The sequence below is a fragment of the Diadema antillarum genome, unplaced genomic scaffold (assembly GCF_040938485.1).
Source record: "Diadema antillarum isolate AM-2024a unplaced genomic scaffold, OU_Dant_1.0 seq00000765_RagTag, whole genome shotgun sequence".
Classification (NCBI taxonomy): domain Eukaryota; kingdom Metazoa; phylum Echinodermata; class Echinoidea; order Diadematoida; family Diadematidae; genus Diadema; species Diadema antillarum.
The window spans coordinates 92,545-107,085 of NW_027271655.1; the positions used below are offsets into that span (position 1 = coordinate 92,545).

Below are 14,541 nucleotides of genomic sequence, written 5' to 3' on the forward strand. Positions count from 1 at the left end.
AGATAATTGCTATTTGTTCCCTTAAAACCCCTTTCTGGAAATCCCGATTAGAAAAAGACCGATACATTTTTTAAATTGCTGCGGTATTGGCATGGCAAAGTGATACGTATGAGAAAAGAGATGACTTTAGAAGTGCATGGAGCTAACTCATACTACTCCTCTTCTGTTTACAAGACGAAAAAAAAAGTAAAAAGGCAGGGAGAATATACTTTGTAAACAGCTTGCTGCAAAAGAGGAGAAAGCGGGAGAGGGGGTGGCCGTGAGAGATGGAAAGGGGAATAGTTGTAAAGCATTAAAATTATCTTTACCATTTGTACAAACAGACATTGCCCAAGCTAGGCATATCATAATCCAGAAGACTCCATGTTAATGAGGAGTATAAATAGTACTGCCTGCTAAGACACACTCCATAAACTCGATTTCTCCCCATTAAGTATGCGAGCTTCATATCCCAAACAACGTTTCCAATACTCGGTCATATTAAGGCTTTGCTGAAAATCCCAGATTACGCCGTTGAGAGCCTGGATGATAGCCGATCATAACGCGTCAATCCAAACTACCCTGGGAGCCGGACTATATAACTTTTCCAGGTCATGAAAGAGGGGGAAAAATTCGTGTTACACAAGACGTGAGGGGAGTCAAGAGGTGGATTATATCTGTCCATAAATATGAACGAAAAAAAAATCATATCGATGGACAGCCTTTTGACAAACAAGAAAATTGTAGACATCCAGACAGAAAATAAGTCAAAAATAGATAACAATCTCACATACATATAGACTTCTCTTACCTACACACACACACACACACACACACACTCTCTCTCTCTCTCTCTCTCTCTCCTTCCATTTATCCATGTATCTCCCTCTCTCTGACATGATTTTTATTTTGATTCTGAGGATTATCATTTACTATCATCGTCATTATCATTTATCATTGCTGTTGTTGTTATCAATATTATTATCCTAGAATCATTATTTTCGCTTAGTTTTTTTTTTTTTTTTTTTAACACAGGGTAGCCACTTCAGTGATCTGAGCACTGTTCCCCCACTGGGTCTTATTCATATCAGAAAAAAAAATAAGAGTACCAATACAATTTGAAAAAAAAAAAGAAACACCAAGAATTTGTCAAGTACAAATGAATGTCACTCAACAGCATGATTTAAGTAGGCTTTATACAGAAGCTGTTATAATCTTACTATTACGAATTTCGTATAATATGCATGTGCGTGGGTAATGTGTTCCACAAGATTACTCCAGAAAATGAAACCACCCTTTTCAAATCTCAGTACTAACTAAGGGTAATATGACTCTACTATTTTGTGAATATCTTGTTCTTCTGCAATGAGTTTTTACCTGAAATGATGAAACAAGTCTGAGAGGTAAGTTAGCTAATTGCCTGAAAGGGTATCATACATATATTTTACTTTAAATAATCATTGTTCCTTCAAAATCCATCCTACATACGCTTTTAGAAGATGAAGTGTTTGTTTGTTTGTTCATTTGTTTCATTTTCCATTTATAAAGAAGATGGCTTGATAGCCCATATTCAGCTGCACTATCTGTTTTCCATGGTCTCCAGTTGGAGACCGGGTTAAACACCTTGCACTTTGCGATGAATAAAATGAAGAGGGATCTTTTACGTGCATGAGTTGTGACTCTCTCACACACGGGAGTAACATTTTTATGTCCTGTCCGAGGGATTGAGTGTTTTGCCTCTTGCTACCTGCATGAGTTGTGACTCTCTCACACACAGGACCTCTATTATTGCCTCTTACTAGAGGGGCGATATGATTACACCCAACATTGCTCACTTAGACTCGACTCGAACCCGGGTCCTTTGAATCTGGAGGTAATATAGACGCGCAACAGGACTGGGCCAAATCACAGCCCTAGAGTTTGCATATTTTGTGTGACAAGATAGGGATCGACGCGTTGCAATAGACCTGTGTCGAGATCATGAAATTATCGCGTCTGCTGATTCGTCAACGCAGAATACAATACATGTGCTATAGACGAATAACATTTACACCTAATCCTTTTCTAATGCTTTCACTGTACTTTTCTTTCATTATATGCAGAGAAATTTGGACCGGGTTCTCCCGGGTTCGTCTGCACGTTGACCTGTTTAAATAATGGAACACTGATCAGCAACGCCACACATTGTTATTGCCAGTGCCCCAATGATAAATTCGGTACAAGATGCGCGGGTAAGCTTGGTCTTTTTAGACACAACTTTCTCTTGTAAGTTGTTTCTCTCTTTTAGCTGGGGGTGAAAAGTTCATCACACATGTTGTCCTCTAGTCTAGAATCACTGGAGAAAGATTATAATTTCTTGTAGCTCGTCAATTATTCAGACATGAACGTTTTCCTTCATCAATTAATCATGTTCTCTAGTGGGGGTGACTAAGGCGTCCTCCACTTACCTGGGAGATGGAAAATCAAGCGTTGACTAGTACCCAAATATCATGATTATTTGATGTATGACTTACTTCGACAGTGAAGTCATTTATCTACCCTAGAAAATATATTACTTCAATTCTAATTACATTGTACTATAACCTACCGCACACTACGACTTTTGATCACACGACTGACCGACTTTGGATCTGAAATAAATAAGCGTGTTTAATCTGAGGCTTTTCTGATTTATTTCAGATGTAAAGTCGGTTCGATCAGTCGTGTTAGTGTGAGGTATTCTTAACATCTGTTCTGGGGATCCAGCCTTATTAAAACAAATTATTGCTACTCTCCTCTGCACTCTTGGATCTGGGCTTAAGTTCGGTGACGTGCGATTACAAGTGAACGCGATTGATAACGATGCCTTTATTATATACGAATAAATTTCCGTGCGCGACGTTTGAATTTCATCTCTCCCTGTCGTTTAATGACATACTCCAGGGCAGAGGATAATCAGTAAGTGTTCATTTAGTACTGATAGCATTTCGTACAGTCACTTACCCAGGGCATGATGATAGCATACACACCAACACACATACACAAATGCATATACATACAATGTATTGCATTTGTATTATATACATGATTATCTATGCATATGAATATTACATATCATACGTATATACATAGTATAGGCTTATATAATCCAGAAATTATATGTATAATATTTACAAGTGTGTGTGTGTGTGTGCATGAGAGATTGAAGACTTGGATTGAGCTAATCAAAATCGAATATGACATTTCGTGTTGACAATTATTATCTAGGTGGTCTAGCTATAGATGTACCTCGCAAACTTTTCGAGCATCAAGCTAATTATTAGTCTTTGCATTTCGTGTATATCATTTCTTTCAGCTCGTTATTCAGACATGCAAATTTTCCTTGCATCCATTAATCATAATTCTGTGGTGGTGGATTTGTCTGAGTTAAACTAGTTGCCCATATGTGTGTGTGTGTGTGTGTGTGTGTGTGTGTGTATGTGTGTGTGTGTGACTAAGACTTCGATTGAGCAAATCAAATTGGATATGATATTTCGTGTTGGCAATATCTGGTTGCTTTGAATTCCTCGTAGACTTTTTGAGCATCAAGCTGATTATTACCCTTAATACAGCCAGCCGTGTATAATGTATAGGCCTATCAGCAGTAGATATGAAAATGGCACCAGTGGAAACATTGGGCACTGCCAATAAATCACAACACGAATACCAGTTGAGATAAGGCGGAACAAAAGCTATATGATTGTTGCTTCATCTTTAGTGCACTTATTGCAATATTAATAATATGGACATAATCTTGGTAAACAGAGTTTTCAGCAAATTCTGAAATATAAAGATTGAATAGTATTGTATTTCGACTTGGATCTCAACAGGCTCTGCGTAAGATTATCGTGTTATTGTTCATCTGAGAAACACATTCAACCCCCTCCCCCACCCCCTCCTATAAAAAGTGCAGTTATTGTATAACACTCACAAACACACATGCACACACACTCACACATACACACACATACACACACATACACAAACACAAATAAAATGCTTAATAGAATTTTGAGACTATGACCTGCATGATTGTGTCTAATGATATTTTACTGAACTTATTTCTAATTTGTATTTACTGTGCAATGTGTGTACCTGTGTGTGCCTGTATGTGCCTGTGTGTGTATGCGTGTGTGTGTGTGTGTGTGCGTGCGTGGTATGGTATTGCTTAGATGACTGTCGTGACCTGAAGCCGAGAAGGTGCAAGCGAATCGAAGCCGACGAGTGTCACGACCCCTTCATCAGACACAACTGTCGGGTTACATGCGGGACTTGCCACGGTATCTATAGGAGAAATTCCCTAAATTACGATTTTTTTTTTGTGGTTATGTTGTGTTATATTATGTTATGTTATGTTGTTTTATGTTATGTTATGTTATTTTATGTTGTATGTTGTTATGTTATTTTATGTTATGTTATGTTATGCTATGTTATGTTATGTTTGGTGATATTATGATAATATTATATAAGAAAGCCAGACAAACAAGAGACTTAATGTTTCACTGAAGTTGGACACCGAGTAGAACACTTAACAAAATTTAGGGTTTCACATTTTCGGATACGGTGGCAGAATATTGACATCATATCAAATTTTCTGTTGGTACATTTGGTAGTAAATATATATACACGGTCTCTAGCGCCTCTTTTAATTCAATCCCAAATAATCATTCTAAAGTGAAGTATACACTTTTCTCAAAAAAAAAAAAACACCAAACACCCAAAAAGCAAAAACAAAACAAAACAGGACAAGCCAATGAAACAATTTTATGAAGATATCCCTTGACATATCCCGAGTTCTTATTTGCTCGTTGTGGATGGACTCACTATATCCTAGTTGTTATAAACAATATCGATTCCATATTTCATACTTTTATACCATACTTGGGTGACATTAATCATCTTTCCGTTTGATTTTATTTTGTCTGGCCCATCACTGAATTGTTATTCTTTATTTATTTATTTATTTATTTTTTTTTTTGGGGGGGGGGGGGAGGTAATTGCCCCCCCCCCCCTGTAAGTGTCCCTAATGGGATCTGGAATTATATTTCTGCCCCATCGAGACACTATATACATGTAGATGCCTCTGAATCCGTCAGTAGCCAAATTACATTGTACTCAAATTAACACCAATGACAAAGTAAATAAACATTACGTAACGCTCAATCAAAGTGGTCTGCAGAGTAATTTCAAGAGTCTCGATCGATAAAATCCATCTATGCAATTAGTTCATGGAGAAAAGAGAGAGAGAGAGACAGTAGTGAAATATCACTTTAACAGTAATTTGAAAGAAATTTTGTGTTTATACCTATACAGCATTTTTTTTTTTTTTTGGTAGGAAAGGAAGTAAAACAAATATGGGTTATATAGTAGCGATTCCTGAGTTTATTACAAATGTTTGATAAGGTTATCAAATCTAAGAGACCTACTGTTTATGCTTCATGCAACCCTCATTGGACTTACTGTCATTGCCATCCTGTATAAGAAGTTTACATCCTGCTAAGATAACATTTTCCTGTTTCTGTTCTTTTTTCAGAGAGCACGTATGACTGGGGAGAATATTTTGTAGGTAAGTTGAATGAACGTACATTAACAGTTTCATCATAATTTATACAGGTAGTGTGTGACAGGAATGAAAAATGCAAGCAGTTATACTGCTCTTGTTATTCATGTTTTATTATTTAATCTCTCTCCCTCCAATCCCACCCCCCCCTCCTCTCTCTCTCCCTCTCTGTCTAATTTTGTCTGGTTGGATTAGATCAGCTTTCCAACAAATGCCCTTATCATCCAAATATCAACCTTAAAATACATCTGAGAATTAATCGATAATAACAAGTCACCCCGCCTTCATAAGTTAATCTGTTCGTTTGATTTACTACACATCAGTCCTTGAATATGATCGAACCTTTCTACCGATGTGTTTCACGGATCTACCATTTAAAATTGTACAGTCAGACACCTTCCAATTACAGCAGAAGAGCGAAGAAAAACATCGAAATATGTTTAATACTTTATTACTATTGGTTGGCCTTATGACAGTCGCAGAATTGCCCTAGATGGTCTATGCTTTTCTGATAGCAACGTATAATGGTATATACCGCACAAGAAATAACATCATGTCCAAATACCACTTATCATCATTCAACTTCCCGCTAGCGGTGGTGCCATAATTTTAGCGAAAGCAATGTTTGTGCAATCGATGGAGTGTTTGCTTCCTGCATTAATGAAACAGCAAGAATCATGCAGGTGACTGAGGGCATAGAAAAATTATTACAACGACAAAAGCAAAGTAGCCAGCTATGTGACAGTCCGGATTCATGTAGAGGTGATATTCACTCCCCCCCCCCCCCCCTAATATTATGGTCTCGGATACCAAGATTCGTATCCACAACCCCCTCCCCCTATCCCCAAGGCTGGATCTGTTATACTGTACTCGGGAGATGGATTTACTGTTTATACTGCTTATGCCTGTATTTACCGCGTAGTCCACGCCGAAACGCCGAGATCGGAGGCGGAGATTCTCGAAGAGCGCGCCCTCAACGGTAACTACCAGACACACTTCGGAGACGGAATCGAAGTGATATTCCTCGTCGATAGCTCGGGTAGGTGTATTTCGTAGCACATATTACATAAATTATCATGACGATGTGCATTCATATCGTGAATTATGGTAAGCCTAGAAAGCCTGCAAATACGTATACATGCATACATGATACACACACAAGTGTGAGACTGTATATATGTGTAGATGCGTATATTATGCCCGGGCGTCTGCTGAAAATTTTGTACAAGGGCTTTAAAGTGCCACGAACGCTAACGTTACATGGCATTAGTGTCAACTTAACGCCCTTATCATTCTCAACCTATGTATAATGTTCTAAGCAAATTGATGTGTATTGTTATGTTTACCAAAAAAAAAATAATGATGGGAAGCATTGTTTGATAAAATTCCCCGACAGCCCGAAAAACAAAACGATGAAAGCTTGCTCTTTCACGTAGGCCTACCATGCATCGCGACGTGAAAGTACTAGTGAACGGTCATTATACTTTCTAATGACCGGCCACAAGAATAATTTCATGTTTGGCAAAACTGACAGACAGATATGCAGCCGTCTCACAAAATGCTTTGCTGTTTTGTAGCTCTATAGTTAAAATGACTGAGGTGTAGAACAAACAACTGGGTGTGGATAAGTAGGCGGGTCAACTTAAATCTGGATAAACGTGATAACGATCTGTGCAAGGCATTATAGAGGAGAGTGAATCCATTATTCAAAGGAGAGTCGTGCTCTCCCGAAAGCACAAGATCAACGTCACAGCTCTTCTAGGGTATTGTGTGTGTGTGTGTGTGTGTGTGTGTGTGTGTGTGTGTGTGTGTGTGTGTGTGTGTGTGTGTGTGTGTGTGTGTGTGTGTGTGTGCGTGTGTGTGTGTATGTGTGTGTGTGTGTGCGTATGTGTGCTCGGAACTTGCTTCTTCAAGTAGGTTTCTCTGTATTGCATAATGTGATTATCTTTTCCCTCTCTCTTCACGATTCAACTTCTCTGTTCTGTATCAATGCGCATAGAAACGCTCGTATGAAACTCTAACATCTAATATGAATGTTATTTATCATTATCATTCAGTTTCTGGCGCCAGTCCAAAGTAAAGTTTTATCGATGAATATTAATAATTTGATACGTAGGAAGTCAAGGTGAGGAAGCTTTCGAAGGGAAACGCTCCATGCTGAGACAATTCTTGGATCGCCTGGATTTTCGCGCCGAGGGCGGCCTGCGAGTCCTCTTCAACTCGTTCGCCTACTCCATCCGCATGAATGACAACCTCTATGACGTCATATCCGGTTCCAAGGAGTCATCTCTCCTAACACTTGAGGCACTGTCCTATGAAGGTAATCCTATGTAAATCGCGTGTAATGATACTTTTAATGGTTTCATGTCTTACAGAACTAACAAAAGCTTCTTTGAACAAGAAATAGTACGACAAAAACAAAACCGGTCACGTGGCTGTCGTATTTACTTGCAACCTTTTCTTGATTCTTTCTTTAAGGATACCTAATCATTACAATATTTAGGGAGATCGTGTAATGACAACAATGACGTTCTGATCACAAGAGAAAGACGGCTTCCTAGAGACGATATGATTTTATGTGAGATGACTCACTGACCATAGGTGTCCCATAAACCTCATGTACAGGGGATGTATGCCTCTACATGAGTTTTTTGGCAAACAACCGTGTTAAAAAAAGAACAAAAAATTGATAATAAATTAAGGAAGGAGGGAAGAAACAACATTGTCAACAGATGACCACGGCTCCGAACTCCGATTCTCCTGTATGCAAGGATCAAGATCCACAAGAACCATACTAAGGAAAGGTCAACTCATAATGCACTATGATGAAGTATAAAGCCCTCGCCGCCTCTCCCCTCTCCGCCTCTCGCATGTCACAACTTACACAATTTACTCCTATACACCTTTTATTGTCGTCCACAGGTGGCGAAACACGATTACGCAAGGCGCTAAAAACCGTGCTTAACAACATGTTTGTGCACTCGCGCGACAACGCGCGCAAAGTGCTCTACATCATGACGGACGGACTGTTCGCTGCGGACGACTATCCCGAGGCTATGGCCAGCAAAATGATGAACAAAGGAATTGAGGTATGACAAAGATAGGCCTATGACAAAAAAACAAAACAAAAACAAAAACCCAAAACTCATTCAACAACAGGAAAATGGATAACAAGCCAGAGTACGTGCCTTCAGTTAGCATCAGTGCTGACATCGCCAGCAAACAAAAATGTGAGATTTTTATTGATCTTGGTGCACTTTTTTTTAACCAATTAGTGGGCTTTAGAATTTCTGCAATCTGATTGGTCAATTATCATGTATCGATTTTGTACTGATCCACAATGAGCCATGCGTCCGGTAAAATCCGAACGCATGGCTCAAGCCTTGTACAATGATATAATAGTGTTGTGGGTGTATCGGACGCATGATGGGAAAAAGGTTGAATTTCATGAATTTACGGGCCGATTTTATGAAATGAACGATAGACAGGCCTATTTCGTGCATCAGTGAGATTGGATGCTCTCATCATTAACTTGGAAACAACAGTCTTGAACCCGCTCGCTGCGCTCGTAGGTTCAAACAGTTCCAAAGTAAAACTCGCGCACCTGAATTCTCACCGATCCACTCTGTCCTGTGCATCATTAATTTGTATACGAACGAATAGATTTTCAAAGTCTTTTTAACAGTACATTTTTGCCACCTACTGTAGTATTCGGCATGCAATGCCGAGCGGCATAAGTTACTTTCATTTTCACAAGTCAGTTATGAAACCCGTGACAATACGCAAACCACACCATTGTTGAATAGAAAAATATATTTCCGACATCCATTAGTCTCTATATTGTGTACGGTAATTCAAACGTTCTAAAGGTGAGTCTTCTTGGCGGACTTGGGCAATTTCTCTCATGCCTTTTCAATTCAATTCAATTCGTTTATTCATCTCAATCATCATAAAACAAATACATTGTGAGATCAACATAGCAAACAAAAAAAGAAGTATTGATGAGGAGAACGGGGACTACAAAAAGCGATTGCTTGAAAAGGCGTAAAGCCCCCAGATTACAATGATAAATAGAATGCATGTACATGTACATGACGAAGTGAACATAATTTTTAAATGAAGTAAAATAATAAACTGTTTGAAATTGTACATAAAACACAGAAGATACTATACATTGAAATGGAAAAAAAAAATAAGTAAGGAGGTCTTATAGCCCAGTGAAGTTCGACGCCTCCTCCTCCCCCCCCCCCCATAAATACAGTCACATACATGATGCATATATATTCCTCATGGTAATAAAATTCATGAGTATATATTATAACTATTGTAAATTCTTTTGGAATATCATAACTTTGGGGCCTGGCAACCTGACAAAAAGGAAAAAAAAACAAATAAAAAAGAAGAGTACCATCTTTTAGCGGACATCCGTATAGGTGTGTGAGTGGGGCAGGATTTGGAACGGGGACAGCCTCCAATACAGGGAAAATCGTCGGGTACTAGCTTACGTTTTTCGCGGGGCTCATAATTTGCAACAACTACTCATCACACCGTATCAGGATTTTGCAAAACAAATCAGTTACTAGTGTTACATGTATGATTGATGCGAATTAATAGGCAGATTTCATAATGTGCTAGTTTATCGTATTGCCAGTCTCACGCTATGCTGAGTAAATTTTCAAGTACATGTATAGGGCCTACTGTTCTTGAAAGGACAATCCCTGGCAAGGATTTTGATTTTAAAGGGATCGTACAGTTTTGGTTGAGACCTAATTTTAGGTTTCTAACATTTTTTGGTGAGATAATGAGAAACCTTTTATGAAATATGAAAGAGCATGTAATTCTATGAGGAATTCAACGTTTATTTGATGAAAATTGGTTTTGAAATGGCTGAGATATCCAAAAAAAGAGCGATTCTAATAAAGTGTGGGACCCACACTTAATTACGACCGCTTTGTTTTACTTTGTTTTTGGATGTTTCAGCCATTCCAAACCCGATTTTCATCAAATAAACTTTGAATTCCTCTTAAAATGGTATGCTCTGTACTATATCATAAGTGTTTTCTTGGTATCTTGCAAAAAGTTAAAAGCCCAATTCTCATCTCCACCAATACTGTACCCTCCCTTTAATATAGGAGAAACACACCTCTCTCAAATGAATAAATAAATATCTCTGGATACATATCTACAAACATGACATAAATGGATGAATAAAACCAAGTTTGCCATATCATGCCTTCCACCACTATAAATCTCTCGTTCATCACGCATCCATTCCAAATTGCCAATGACCTATATCATTTGATTTTGTCGTTTCTCCCATACGGTCTTAAAGGTATACGCGATTCCAACCAGCGCGTATTACGATGAGGAAGTGCTCGCTGCTCTGACTGGTTACGCCATCAATCACGTGACCGTCGCCTACTCGGCTGCCGACATTCCGTTGCCTTACTGATCGATTCCCACCAAACGCTTCCGATTACGTCACACCTGGATACCAGGTACTTGGAAGATACCATGTACCTGGTAGTACATTCATGTATTAACTTCCGTATCATAACCTATGGGCTTGCTGTGGGATACTTCTACTATCGTGGGTGGGTGAATAAAACAGGCGATCAGGGAGGTACATAATCTCTAAAATGTGACTTTATACGTATCCCAGTAGAATACAGAAGTATCTTTAAGATTTACCTTGCACTTCGCATGTTGAACTGTAAACTTTTGTATGAACGATCCTGTGTTAGGATGATATGCGTACAATGTATCAGTATTTCTGTGCGAGTGAAATAAACATGGGGACCAGTAAGGCTATGTATCCTCTAGCAATGCAAAATCTTAATTACAGTAACCTATTATTTTAGGTTTACTTTCTGTGCGTGAGTTGAACTATAATGGCAGAAAAATGAAAAAAAAAATGTTGTGTACTGACCACCTTCTAAAACGTTTGAATCTTGGAAAAAGACAGCAAAGCATGAATTCATGCCATCATACAGTAGTAAAAACCTGCACAGACATGTACATTATGTGTATAAGCAGGTTTGGAAATAGACCCTGTGGTTCCCGTGGCAAGAGTGTATTTAAACAAAATCTTGTTTGTTTTTTCACCTATGTATCAAACAAATAAGAATAACAATACACATAATTATATCAATTTCGACGTTACAAACTCTTAGCATATTTCATTGATGTATTAACAACGTAAATGAATTCATTGTTGATGCTAAAAGATCCTGCCCAAAGAATGTCAATTCCAGCGGTTGAAAAACTCCAGAGAAATTGCTAATATACATGTATACAGTATGTCCCCCCAAAAAATTACAATCAGATTTTCGCATTGATAACATCCAATATGATTACACTGTCTAAATGCTACTTCAGGGTCTTAAAATATAACATCTTAGCTCTATTTTGCAGAAAACCCCATTCAATTTGGTTAAGCGGTCACAGAGAAATGTGGATTGTTGTAAAGCATGTCACGAGTCTGATTCTTCCAAGTTTAGCGCTTGGATGCTCTTGTGTGTGAACACAATAGACAGAACTTGGAGGGAAGAGATTCCCGACATTGCTCTACAAAATTCCTCATTTCTCTTTGATCACTGAAGCAAATTGAATGGGGTTTTCTGCAAGATGTGGGCAATGAGTTATAGTTTCGTACCCTGAAATTGTATTTGGATTGATTCACTACAATGTATTTTTAAAGTTATCATTGCGGAGGGTCCCGTTGTAATTTTTTAAATTTTTTTTATTTTTTATTTTTTATTTTATTTATTTATTTATTTTTACTTTTTTTTTTGAGGGGGGGACATACGGTACAGTACATTACTTACTTTGACAACTGCTAATAATCATCATTCAAGTCGACAATGCTTTTGCCACGAGGGATAGATTGATAAGTTCTGGGGAAAATGAAATGTAGATGACATTTGTGTTTACGCCAATACTTTCATGAATCTCAAAATCATTTGTTGAACCTGGCTTTCTGGGCAAGTAACAGACCCAAATTTTAAAACAATACGAAAGAATAAAAACACCCCCGACACAACTGGTGTTGAATAAAATCTCTTGCAATGTGTACAGTGTATAACTATCAATGATTACCTAGCTCACAATACAGTCACATGTCTTGACATTTCTGTATTGAAAGAGATCGATCGAAAAAGGGTAACGCACCCTTTTAAAAAAACTTTAATGCAGGTCCATCAGATAGCACAAAGTGAAACCTTTCAACTGATACTTCACCAGTTGCATAACAATGTTCTTTAAGTTACGATTAAAATAATTCCATATTTTCTTTTATCTTCTTTGTTTTTTTTAACCAAGTTTAATCGCAAATACTTAAAACTGACAAGAATGGCATTAACTTGTTTTGCACTCAAACTCTTCATTTGAACTTTCACACTTAACAAAAGACAGACTGAATAAAACACAATGATGCAGACACCAAGTTGATTTTTTTTTTGAGTGTGTCATTTTATCTTTTTTTTTATTTTTTTTTAATCAATAAAGAAATACACTGTACAGGTACCTTGCAAGATAAAATTATATAACATTTTTTTTTTTGTCTGTTTCAATAACCTTTGTCGCAAGAAGAATCAAGAGGCAAAAATCTTACATCATGCTTTTCTTTTTACCTTGACAGTCATTTTCAGTATGTCATCATCAATTGTACTCAATGAAAAATACACTTAACATGTGGCAAACAAACTTAAAATACTGCAACAAAGCAACCGATGACGTACATTTTCTTCGATCAAAGCACTGTTCTTTTTCCTCTCTCTCTCCCTTTCTCTCTCTCACTCTCTCTCTCTCTCGTTCTCTCCTTTTTTCACATACCCTTGCACACTTAACAGTCTTGATTGAATTTGTCGATGTTATATACAATGTACAATATGTTCTTTTAAATTATATTACATGGAGTAAAGAGTGATTTCTTAAAGACGAGACACTTGCAATGAATATCTGTGATACATGGTACACATTTATCCACAGCCATTTAAAAAGGAAGTACTGCAGGTTTCATCCTTGTGATTTGAAAAGATAAGTTTCCGTTTGTTTAAATTGTCTCTTCATAATCTAAGCTACAACAAAAATAGAATATATAACTTTTTTTTTTCTTCTTTCACAACACTTTTTTTTTGTATTAAACTATGATTGAATCACACAAGAAATATATATTTTTGGCCAGAATACAGCAAATCAACAACAGAGACCACAACGAAACTTTTTGGCACATCAGTAGAGCTGTCCTTCTGGTAAGAGTTTCTACTTGAAGAAGTTGTATCGCGCATTGATCACAGTAGAACAACTTCTAATGCACACATTTGAGCAGTCCCAAGTTTTCAAAAAACAAAACAAAACCACAAAATGAAGAAAGAACAAGATATTGTGGAGGTGGGAAAGAGTTGAACTGATTGATCTATAAGGTATGGGCATCTATCTACAGCTGGTAAGTTGTGATGTTTATCGTATCCGGGCAATTACCCCGAGAGGGCAATTACCCCCCGGCTAAATACTGGTTAGTGGTAAGCTTAGAGTAACGATTAGGGTTAGGGTTAGGGTTAGGGTTAGGAGTTTGAGTTAGGGATAGGATTAGGTTCAGGATTAGGATTAGGATTAGGGCCAGGGGAAGGGTGCGGGGTAATTGCCCAGGGGGTAATTGCCCTAGACCCGATGTTTATATCTATTACCATTCGGAAGCATTACCACCACAAAGGGGGGGGGGGGGGGAAGAATCACGAAACTTTTGTTCCCAATGTACATCTGTTCATACTCTTATGATGAGCCTCCAGTTGGGTAACTATGGCAACAGTGATGTGAAGAAATAAAACAAGTGTGAGGATGAAGTCCAAATGTGGCTTGCCATCTCATTTCACAAACGGCACAATTACTTGGTTCGTTTTACCCCTTAGAACACAACAGTGCAGCAAAAACTTTCCGTGACGAGGATACTGCTCCCTATGCACAATAAGATATTTATCTGCAAT

At 37.9% G+C, this 14,541-nt stretch overlaps 1 protein-coding gene across 1 annotated transcript in view; it reads left to right on the forward strand.

Annotated features, from left to right (window-relative positions):
* Positions 1–11,009, forward strand: part of LOC139738701 (uncharacterized) — a 29,034-nt gene extending 18,025 nt beyond the window's left edge. Inside the window, exons 9-15 of the mRNA XM_071649336.1 lie at positions 2,082–2,210; positions 4,170–4,277; positions 5,531–5,563; positions 6,480–6,596; positions 7,674–7,877; positions 8,480–8,646; positions 10,890–11,009. Of these exons, the coding sequence (XP_071505437.1) occupies positions 2,082–2,210; positions 4,170–4,277; positions 5,531–5,563; positions 6,480–6,596; positions 7,674–7,877; positions 8,480–8,646; positions 10,890–11,009 (878 nt within the window). The remainder of the gene's footprint in view (positions 1–2,081; positions 2,211–4,169; positions 4,278–5,530; positions 5,564–6,479; positions 6,597–7,673; positions 7,878–8,479; positions 8,647–10,889) is intronic.
* Positions 11,010–14,541: the final 3,532 nt, after the last annotated feature.